The following is a 12036-nucleotide window of genomic DNA, read 5'->3' on the forward strand; positions in this document are numbered from 1 at the left end:
TAATATGAGCCTTAGTTATATGGTTAAACAATCTAGGAAATATTCCAAATATGCGAGATGGATGGAGAAACTCTCTTGTTATAAGTTTGAAGTGGTGCACATACCCTCTAAGCAAAATGTGACTTCTGATTTATTATCTCGTATGTATGATTGGAGAGATTATCAAACGGAAGAATTAGATTCTGATTATGTTAGTAATGTTAATTTGGCCATGTTGGTAAACCCATTTCATGCCGATACCTTGAAGAAAGAAATGTTGAAAGATCAGGAATTGGCCAATATTATGAGACAAATGGAGCAAGGTATAAAGTTCCCAAATTATAGATTGCATCGAGGTTTCTTATACAAAAGAACTAAAGCCAAGAATTTTCCTTATAGGATATGTGTACCAGATAATTTGAAACATCCTTTAATATTATATTATCACACTAATATGCGAACAGGATCTCATGGTAATTGGTTGAAAACACTTAAGCGTCTACAGAGACACGTTACTTGGGAACATATGTCTCAGGATGTTAAGGATTTAGTTCAATCTTGTGATGTATGTCAACGAGCTAAGTGTAAAAACACAACCCCTGAAAATATATTAACGTCTGAAATTGTAACTATTCCTATGAAAAGGTTGTACATAGATATTTGTGGACCATTACCTGTCTCTAATGGTTATAAATATATTTTTGTTCTGGTAGATGGAGCCTCAAAATTTTGTATATTTGAGCCTATTAGGAAATTGAGTTCAAGGGTATTGATTGATAAATTAGATCATATATTTTTGACTTATGGCTATTGTTATGAGATTGTATCAGACAATGCTTCATATTTTGTATCAGATGCATTTACCAGTTATTTATTTAACCATGGAATTCAGCATATTAGATTATCTGTTGGCAATCCTCAGGCCAATTTAAGTGAAAGATACATACGTACTTTGAAAACTGCCTTGAGATGTTATTATTCAGCAGATCAAACTAAATGGCATGAAGGTTTGAAAAGGATACAGTATAGTTTAAATTGTTCATACCATCATACATTGAAGTATACTCCGTCGGAATTGTTTTTAGGAAGACAATTGTGGGATCCATTGGAAATCCAATGGCAATTATTTGATATGGATTATAATGTGTCAAAGGGTACTATGCAAGATAAATGGAAAAACGCTATTAGAAATATGCAAAGGGAATGGGAAAAGAGAAAACAATTGTATAAGAAACGATATGCTCCCATAACGTTTCAAGTCAATGACAAAGTATAGGTTAGGACTCAGATTAAATCTTCCTTAGAGGACAAGATAACTAAAAGTCTTTCTAATATGTACGAGGGTCCATATTTCATAAGTAAATTTCTAACAGAGAATTCAGTTCTGGTTAAGAAAGTTGATGATGACAAGGTATGTTCCAAAGTACATGTACATAAATTGAAAAGATATTTGGAGCCCAGGAGAGGCAATAATAGGTAATTTTATACATGGATCGGCAAGATCTCTGACTATGTAATGTTAATTAAGGATTCTCCCATTATATAAATGTAAATTATTGTAGATTTGGTGTAGGTTGCCTGTATTATAGTATGAATGAATGGTTTGTTTGTAAACTTGTACTGGTACCAGTTTGTTTTCTTTTTCTTTTTGAATATTTACAGGCGATGGAGTTGGAGGGATGACATGCGCAAACCCCTATAACTATTACGAAACCTCGCTCTAAAGCTTGAATCTTGGTTATGTATGAAGAGAATGTTTGAAATGTGAATTCTAAAAAGATATGTGTAACAAGTAGTACACTATGTGCTAGAAAATTGTAATTTTTGGGGGAGAGGTTGTTTTGTAAGCCCATAGTGTAATATTGCTCATGAATGACGGATGGAGACTCAACAGACAGGTGACTCTGGAAGGTTCTGCCATTGGCTGGGCTTCTGCGCTGGTCGAGCGAGAAGTTTAGCGTGGCAGATCCTTGCCGACTACGAGAGACTTCTGACGTACTGGACACTGGCTGGACAGGCTGAGTATATTGCATTACAGTCTATCGCCCTTTATAGGCCCTCATGGCCGAGTGTAATTTACCTAAAGTCCATTGATTTATTTTGAGTTCTTAAAAGTGCAAGAAAAGGAAATTGTTTTAGTTTAGATTTTTTGGTGGATTGCTCCGGGTCATGTTGGCTGTGGGGGGTTTTGGGCTGGGTTGCGATTTGCTCTGACTCGTGTAGCCTTTACTTACTGACTGCTGACTATCAAATGGGACAAATTAAACTAGGTTAACTGGGAGATAATCCATAGACATTTCTGTTGAATTAATTGTATTTGGAAAGTATAAATACTAATATGTTTTGTAATAAATATTGGGTTAACGAATATTAAGTTCCAATTGTATACTTTAAGTACCTAATATATGATCATCCACTGCGCCGATAAGACAATCCTCGTCTCACTTCTTTGGTATTAAAGGGGAAACAAGAGACGTAGAGGATTATATACAGTGCAAGCGTTAAATTTTTACTGTGAGAAGCTAGGCACAGTGTAATGAGTTGCATAGGTTCCCTCATTTACTCATCAGTTAAACATTCAATCTCTATGTCTTAGTGTCTTCAAATAGATAATATCGTGGACAAAATATATTAGCTTAAGGAGTGAAAAATCTTGCAAATTTGGGATGTGAATTCTGATATTATTTACATTTACCAGAAATGAAATAAGTACAGTATCACTCAAGCTTCAGTTTAATTGTAATTTATTTTCAGCAAAGGAAAACTGTAATCAAAGTCATTCGTCTTCACTAGCATTATCATCACAGAACATGGGAAACCAATTCTGTTTCTTTCTAATTTCAAGCTGTTACTGTTCTTCTGTGCTCACTTTGTAAACACATATACCTATTTATGATTCAATACAACCTTTGATGTGCTAAGGGCCGCCTTTACAGTAAGTACTCAAGTGTCAATCTCTCATCCATATTGCAGACCCAGCAAACTGCATTTTTGCAGACCTACCAGACTTTGGTGCCTGAATGCACAGGCAATATAATTCTCTGTGCTGTTTGTAGTAGTCTCTTTATTAATTTCATCTAATTGCTATTTATACTTGTTAACAAAACTGGGGGAAAGCAAGATAAAATAAAAAAATGAAATGTAACTACTCATCTTCAAAATTGTTGGAAGTGTTTTACAGACAGAAACCATGACTCACTTCTTCTCTAACTCTAATTCAATGTAAACCTTCTAGTCTATGAGCACTGTGTTATCCTTTCTCCCTTTTTCATTCTTGAGTATTGTTCTTCATTTGTGGTGTAACACCCAAGAATTTATACCTTTTCAAGTAATAAGCCTTCACTAATTTATTTTCATGTAGTCAATCACCTCTTCATAAATACAACTGTCATACCTTCCAAAAGTTAACAGTGTTCAATATTAACATCAACATTAAAAAAAATGAAAACTTAAGATTCATATGTAATATTCCTTTCATGATATAGGAATAGTACAGTTGAATCTTGATTCTATGATTCTCATGGATCAATAAGTAAATAACTTTTAATGTGGGAATATGTGAAACCTGGGAAGATGCCATTTGACTGTGTTCTTGATATTCCAAAGAAACTTTATTTCACTTTAATACGGAAGGTCTGTACTTTGAGTGTGTTCCTTAAGTCTTAATGAAACCAAGGAATTCAATAAAGATAACTTGGCTTGTAAACCTGGTAAAACCAATTGAAAGGTTTGTGTGTAAAACATGGTAAGTGACATTTTGGTCATTTCTGAGTTAATTAAGAAAAAAGGTTATTAGAAGCTATACTGTACATAAATTGTTTTAGTGTTGTGTTTACTAATTTCAGACGGCTCCATTGAGTCCAATGAAAATTTTATAACATGGCAATTTTACTCGAAAATTGAAGGATGGCACATTTTACTTCGCAACTCTAAAATGATCAAAATGTCAGTTACCATGTTTTACATCCGAGCCCTTCAATTATTTTACAGACTTAAGGAAAGCTCTAGGTGAAAGCGTCAGTTGCAGTGTGTAGTTTTTAGAAAGTTTCCACATGGCATCCAGTGGAAGGCATGTCTTTCTTGCATAAATAAACTCTATTGTAGGCAATGTTACCCATTTCCATCACATTTTTTTAAAAAAAAACAGTTGAGGCATCTTGTACATGTTGCTTCACATTACTCTGTTGAATTTTTAATGTATTTTCTGAGCTACTACAGTTTGAAGCCATTATGCACATGCATTGTTTGTAAGCAGCAGACAATTTTCACCAAGCAAACCAGCCTCCTGGTCCACGCTTTTTTGCATGAGAACTGACTTCATGTACTGCCATATAAATCCACTTAACAAACTTCATCACCTTCACACTAGAACTTATGGAACAGGTAATGGCCATAACTTGTTTCACGCATTAAATTTGGTGACTTTCAGAATGCATACATTGGATACAGTAATCTGTGTTTTTGTTCAATTATGGCCATGTGGCATGGTACAGAAGTAATAGTAAGTAATATTACAAAAAAATTTCAAACAATGTAATGCATTATATTCAAAAGAATGCCATGAATTAAAATTATAGTCTCCAAGGTTGCTTAATCATTCAGAATTATGCATCTGGAAAGTGAAGAAATTGAGAATCGCTGATTCATTGTAGCCAAAATGAATCTTAGTAAAAAACAGCAACAATTGGTAAAATTGTTCGATTATCTACATCTAATAATCAGAATGAATTTGTACCTAATTCATTTGAGGCTAATGAAACAAAAAAAAACAAAACATTTCAACGTGCACAGAGATATCAGAATGTCAAAACAGTGTAAAATGTCAGGAAGAATTTGGTATACCATAACCACTTTCATAACAAATTATCCTATTGAAAAATCACAAAAAGCAGCTCATAATTTTTGAAGTTTTTACCATGACTTTAGAACCTAAACATTTTTTTTTTAATTTTCAAAAAATGGATGCAAAATAGTAATAAAGTTAATGCTAACAACGACATTTCCTATTCAATGAAGACTTGCATCATCTTACCTGCACATTTTCCTCCTTGTCCTTTTGATGTTAATCCTGTAGAGGTTAGGCATTGTCTAAAACATGAGCATCAGCAATTTTCTTCTTCCCCTCACCTTATCAACAAAATGGTAGTCAACTTTCGCCACCAGTACTGTGTTGAAATTACTAGTCATTAGTGTTCACTTATCAGCTGTTTTACATGAATTTGAGTCTAATGGTGAGGAGTGTAAGCATAGAAAGATCAAGTATAATCCCTTTCATCCATGGTAACACAAACAATTACTTCCTACAACAATGCCAAATGAAGTTAGTCACTTTTTGTAAGTTTCGTAACAATATACACTGATTACTTTGATGCACTTAATGTTACATGTATAAAGTAATTTTTGTATTATGACATGCTGGTAATGAGTACAGCACCAACATTTCTGACAAAATTAACCAAATTAAGTATTTTCTCATTAGTTGAGAACATTTTTCTAAATTTGAGTTGAATGTAGAACTAATTGTAATAATAAAAAAGTAAGCTCTATGCAAAAACAGCAGCCCTGTAGAAGCCAGGGCCTACCTCAGAAGGTTTTTCATTGAATCCCATCAGCACTGTTTTCTGGTTTTCAAGACTGGAGCCTGCTACTACTTCTTTGCAAGTAGGTCCTCATTGGCAAAATTCTGGGGCTTCCACTGGGTAATTGAACCCAGGATCTCTCACACCAAATGCATGAGTAATAAGCATTTGACTATGCGAGATGCTAGTAATGTAATCAATAACAAAAACTTCTATGAAGGGTGCCTTTTTCCAACTTCCATTCCCTATGTATTTTATACAAACACCCCCCCCCCCACACACACACACACCCACACACAAATAAAGGCAGTTTTTTTAACTATCTCACCTCTGCGCAAATACCATGTTTTTTTTATGTAAACACTGAAAGTGGATTTTAAGACAGATCCTTTTCGTAATTTAGAAAATTTGCAAAAGTAGATTTCAATTAAATATTTCACTAGGAAATAATATCAGACACATATCCATATCATTAAGCTGATCGATTGATTTGATTCTACTTTGCTATTCTGCCACCTTTGGCTAATTGCAAGGATGATGATGAATGACGATATGATGACATTGCTGAAGGGACTCTCACAAAGATCACCCATGCCCAGGCCAGGATTCAAACCTGGGACCTGGCATAGTAGCACAGTGTGGTAACCACTCCACGCCATGAAGGCCAGAAAGGATATTCATCTAACAGTTTCTAAGGATGGAGTTGAGTTTATTATCCTTGAGGTATTTTACGAGGATGTTTAGAGGAATTTGGGTGGCCTTAGGAGGTATGGATGAAGTCACTGCCCAAAGAATAAGTAATACGAAATAACTTCATTGTGAGAAATTATCCATTGGATGGGACAATTTTCTAATTAGGAAAAGCTATAAAGCAGTACTATCTTAATCGGTTGTACAGCTTCTAATATAGTTTGACAATAAATATGCAATCAATGGCCACACTATTTTCTGCTTACAGGTGACATAACTGAGTTCAGACAATTCATTTATTTGGACAAGAGGGAAGGATGCAGAGGGAAGTGGGAACAAATTTTGCTAGGAAATATACAGAGACGTCAACAAGCCATAATGTCAGCAGCACTGTGTCAGATAAGTTAAGAGACCAGAACTGCAGTGCTTGCCGAGATTGAAGCAAGTTTATGAGGTGTATCAGTACCAAAAATGGCCTTCACTGATGCATGCTACAAAAGATCTTGAAAAGTAAAAAATAACATCTGTGTAAGTTGCAGATTCTGCAACATCTAATGGAGGATGACCTTCACAGTAGGTTTCAAATATGGGAAAGGTTCCTGCAACATATTCAAATAATTCTTGGGAAGATCGATGCTCTCTGATAAGATGCAAAGCTCTCCAATATTTATGGTGTGATGTGGTTTATGAAATGCGAACATTGTTGGTCCATTCTTCCTTGAATCGACTACCTGCAGAGAAAATGTTGGTTATGACATGTTACCAGACCTTGATGTTATCGGCAGGTGTCCCAAATGCAAGACAGGGAATCACCTCATTATGTATAGCCTACATTACTGGCTGGATTATATGTTTCCCAGGACACTGAGTTTCTAGAAAGCGGGTCCTGTGGAATGGACACCATGACCACCTGACCACAACCCAATGGACTTGGCCATATGAGGATTGATTGAATTAAAATTTTTGGGTGGATTGGCACTTTTGGCCATTTTGAAGCCTTCAATGTAAATGGGGAAATATCCCCTTATCTAAAATTCTTACTTAAAAATTTAAAACAAGGGGTGTAAAAAGTCCCTTGGGAAATTAATAGAGCAAGGTTGTAAAGGGACCTGCACAAGACAAACACAGCACATTAAAAATAAGAATGAACTAAAAGCTTTCTCACAGACAGTGGAAACAATCCAGCTCTTCACAAGAAAAGTAAAAACATTTGATAAAACTCGGTCATAATCTCCCAACAGGGATGACAAACAGTTGAGAAGATTAAAAGTCTGCCTGAGGAAAGGAAATTCAGATCATCCAACACGAATTTTTAAATCTGAGAAGTATGTTGTAGGAATCTGGGATCTGGTATTTCTGGGAAAAAAATAACCCCTGCAACGAATTCTCACATTTTGAAGGGAATTAAAGAAAACATGTTGAAACGTCTGAGGAAATGTGCTGAGAATGATAGCGGACATGTGGAGCATGTTTTACATAAAGGAAATGTGTTTTCCATTGGTCCCAGATATTGTGGTCACCCTGTCTACATTATAGAGTTCATTTTAAATGGTTTTCTTTGCTATATCCTGTCAAGTCAGTGTTAGATTCATTACATTCTATTATATGAGTTAGAAGTTAGATGACCTCTTTGAGTTTATGCACACCAGAATCGCTGTGAGTTGTGTCCAAGGGAGATTACTAATTTAAATGTTGGGGGAATTGTGTTATTTCATAATATGAGGTGTTGCAGATATTAAGGGTGAACTCGACAAAATTCGATTTTTGTTTATTGTTGTATCATATACAATTGAATACTGCAGGAACTCGTGCAACATCTGACAGAAGTTTATTGCCTCTAATACTCTGAAATTTGCTTTACAATAAGATGGTGCACGTACTGTAGAATAGGACCGACATTTAGAAAACTGTTGATTCCCGCAACTTGTATTTTAAAAGTTTGTATCTAATATCCGCAATGCTGTGGTGATCACTTACAAGGGACATATTTGCTTTGGAGGTCGCAAGTGCAATGTGTAAGTAGGGCCATTTGAAAGTGTCAGCATAAAACATGGTGACAGCAAAATTGTAGATGCTAATAATGATTCACCATGTGCATAGGAGACTGGGGGGAAGTAAATGTGCTGGAGCTGCAGAGAGCAACCAACTATGAACTGTGTGTGGTGCACATCACAAAATAGACACCATCAACATTCACAAAATGTTCAAAACACACCTTTAACTTACATCACCATAAGCAATGAATGAAAAATGATGTGCCAGAGTGACGACAAATGTTTGCACCAGCAGGATCAAAGGTGAACTACTCAGTTTTGGCAACTGTTGCTGAAGGTATAAATCACTGTTTGCTTTGTTTAGGACCACAATTGCTTTGTTTTGATGTCAACACTACTAGCACTGTAGCATTGTTGTGTTGTATGCTTTTGAATTTGCCATTCAACTATGTCTTGTAGCTGCATATCCAGCTGAAGTTCGGATACCTCTCATTGTCCCCTCTGTTGCAGTACACGTCATATGGGGCTTCAAACGCTGTCAACACTATTTGGCAATCGCGACCTCGAAATCAAATAGGTCCCTTGCAAGTTTTCGATTCCAAAGTGGTGATCTATATTTACACTGTGGTTCATAAGCCTGTGAAACATTTTGGAAACTCACAATAGATAAGCTATGCAATGAATAGTGGTAATTCTGAAGCAAGTAGAATGAAAAACTCTACAAGTTTTGTAGGAAACAACAGGAGCATATAGTTACCATGGTTTGCCACTAGGATGCAGTAGTAGCAAATATGGATGGCACTTAGTATATGTGAGAAGGTGTGTATTGGAGTATGCAAGAACCTTGCCCTGTCAATAAATTCTTCCTTTGGGGAGTCATGAAGGACACTGTCTCTGTGCTACCACACCCCTCTATCTTCAGGAACTTCACAACCCCATCACCACAGCAGTGGCACTGATCGACTGTGATATGCTACCATGTGTGTGATACAAAATACAGTATCAATTGGATATCTGTCACATAAGCAAAGGTGGACACACAGAGCATTTGTGAGGTGCGTTCAAAAAACTTGGAGTGTTTGTCATTATGTAGACACCACAATTACCACTATCAGTTGTATTGTTTACCTAAAATGATTCACAAACTAATGAATCGATAATTTAGAGTTAGTTTTAGATATGTTGGGTGTGATTACTTAATTAGAGGTGTTAGGCAAGCAGCAATCATCACTCATTCTTATATTGAAGGATGAATTATTGTTACTTTTACATACAATGCTTTAGTGGGGAACATAGCTGAATTTTAGGATAGCTGAATTTCAGACATCAAGGTGAGGGTGTAAATTTGTCAAGCACCTATTTCAACATCAAAATGCAATTATCACCTGTTTACATGTCAATGGTAGGCAGTCCCTTGACAATTGATCATTAGTTTTAGATATATCTTGCAGAGGGAGTATGATTGACGTTTTAGCCCCTCTTTAATTTGCCCATGTATATAGTGCATCTAGAATGTTGTTCCACTGTTCTTTACAAGTGCTGTTGTGAAAACAAGTCACTTTTCAGATATATCTGTTTATTTTTTGCTTTTATGGGATTTCAGTAATTAAAAAGAAAAAGTATAACACAAGCTACAATTTATATTGACCAAACTTTGTAAATACAAGATCAAGAACATTATATATGTATTCATGACAGATGCCGTAAACGCGGTTTAAAATTACTTACGTGAAATTAAGAAATTTCGCACTTCCACATTGCACAATTTAAATGTTAAATCCTATTAATTTCGATTTAACATTTAAATTGTGCAATGCGGAAGTGCGAAATTTCTTAATTTCACATAAGTAATTATCTATGTACATTATCTTAATCTTGTAATCTTTGATACAAAGTGATATCTAATATTTCATGTAAACACTAGTAAAACAAACAAACTCTAAGGAGCACTTTGTTATGCACAATTGTTTCAAGTCTCTATTTACCACAGAAATCGACTTATGAATGGCGAGAAAGGCAAACGATACTTCCCACTTCTGCAATTAACTCTATGCCAGTAGATACAATGAAATGTTTCTTTGTCCATGACATCTGTGTAGACTTTTCCATCAAGGTGATCCATCTCATGTTGCACTATTCTTGCTGCCCAACCACTTGCACGCCATTCCACCTCTTCTGAATGTTCATTCAAGCCTTGCAGATAAAAGAAAAAAAGCATGTGTTACATACAGCACTGCCATCTACTGAAGCAGCCCGAAATTAAGTGTAACAGCTAGGACTAACTTTTGTTCATACAAGTATATTTCTTGCTCTTCAGCTAGTGTGGATTTGATAGAATGTCAATCAATAAAGTAGGCTCAAAACAAGCAGCCTTTTGTGCATGGGGCAGTGAGTCACTAACACTGACAGGTTGATAAACTTTTTTAATTACACTGTAATATTCCATATTTATGATAAAAATTAATACTGGAATTAATTGCAAGGAACAGTTAAAACAACTGGAATTTTAAGTCACAATTTACAGTTAGTGAACAGTAATTTTGTAGGTGTATTCTAGGTGAACAGCATAACTGCTCAATATGTGTTTATTTAAGTGTGATAAAATGTTCATCTTTGTAATGTGGTTTACGTGCAACATTTTTGAAAGTTGTAAAGTTAGATAAATTTTGAAAATTGGGCCTTTGACCCTGGACTCTTAATTGTTGCACATTGTTACAGAGTTTTTTTGTTCTCATTATTACATGTTAAGTATACAAGCAAAAAACGGTATTAATAGCTCATTTTATAAGATCTATCCCAAAATACTCAGAGGGAAACAAAGGACTTTTTCAAACTATGCTTGTTAATAATAGTAAATATAGATACATTGCTTTCTAATCAAGGTATGTACAGGGTGAGTCAAAAGTTCCCGGCCACCTCTTATAAAATGGAAGGGAGTGTATATTGCAGCAACTGGTCATGGTAGTAATATGTTAAGTCTAGGGGGGAAAGTTCTTGGTGCATGTCATGACAACATCCGCAATTTTGGTGATTGCCATCTTGAATCCAACTTCAATTATTTAAATGGGAAGGGGGCATGTGGAGTATGGTTTTGGGCTAGAATTTCACCCCGAATTCAGTGGTGAAGTCAGATTTATGAAAACTTTAATGATAAGGAAGTTATGGGCATATGAAAGTGATAATTATGTATCATTTACAGATGCTGAACCATGTCATTGACCAAGGATGAACAAATCCAGATCATCAAGCTGGGGAGGAGGGGAGGCAGAAGTGCCCGTTCTGTAGCTCATGATTTCAATGAACGGAACCCAGTGTCGCACATTACAGTGTCCCAATTGCTGACCACATTCGAAGAGAGCAGTACAGTCCAGGACAGGTTACAATCTGGTAGGCCCAGAACTGCCACTGACGAAGGAACAGCTACGGTAGTGCTAGAATTGTTTGCCAAGTCTCCGCAGTGCAGCACACGTCGAATGTCTGTGCAATGTGGTGCCAGCCAGAGTTCCATTTGCAGGGTTGGCACCCATACAAGATGCAGCTAGCTACAGCACCATCTTTCTGAAGATGACCTGGATAGGAGAATGCAGTTTGTGAATGGGCTGTGGAGCAAATTTGCCAGGACCCACACTTTGCACTGCATATTCTGCATTCTGATGAAGAAAATTATTATGTGAATGGGGAAGTGAATAAACAGAGCATACAGTATTGGTCCTCCGAGAACCCATTGTGGAGAGATCCGAGCAATATGGTTGGTGCTGGGAAGATTATGGTGTGATCAGGGATCTGGGGGACAC

General features: G+C 36.0%; 1 protein-coding gene across 1 annotated transcript in view; it reads right to left on the reverse strand.

Annotated features, from left to right (window-relative positions):
- Positions 1 to 9877: 9877 nt before the first annotated feature.
- LOC145997206 (peptide deformylase, mitochondrial-like) overlaps positions 9878 to 12036 on the reverse strand; it is a 28285-nt gene continuing 26126 nt past the window's right edge. The window contains exon 5 of the mRNA XM_083133959.1: positions 9878 to 10435. Within this exon, the coding sequence (XP_082990085.1) occupies positions 10224 to 10435 (212 nt within the window). The 3' untranslated portion in view covers positions 9878 to 10223. The remainder of the gene's footprint in view (positions 10436 to 12036) is intronic.

The sequence above is a fragment of the Lepisma saccharinum genome, chromosome 13, assembly GCF_977018435.1.
Source record: "Lepisma saccharinum chromosome 13, izLepSacc3.1, whole genome shotgun sequence".
Lineage (NCBI taxonomy): Eukaryota > Metazoa > Arthropoda > Insecta > Zygentoma > Lepismatidae > Lepisma > Lepisma saccharinum.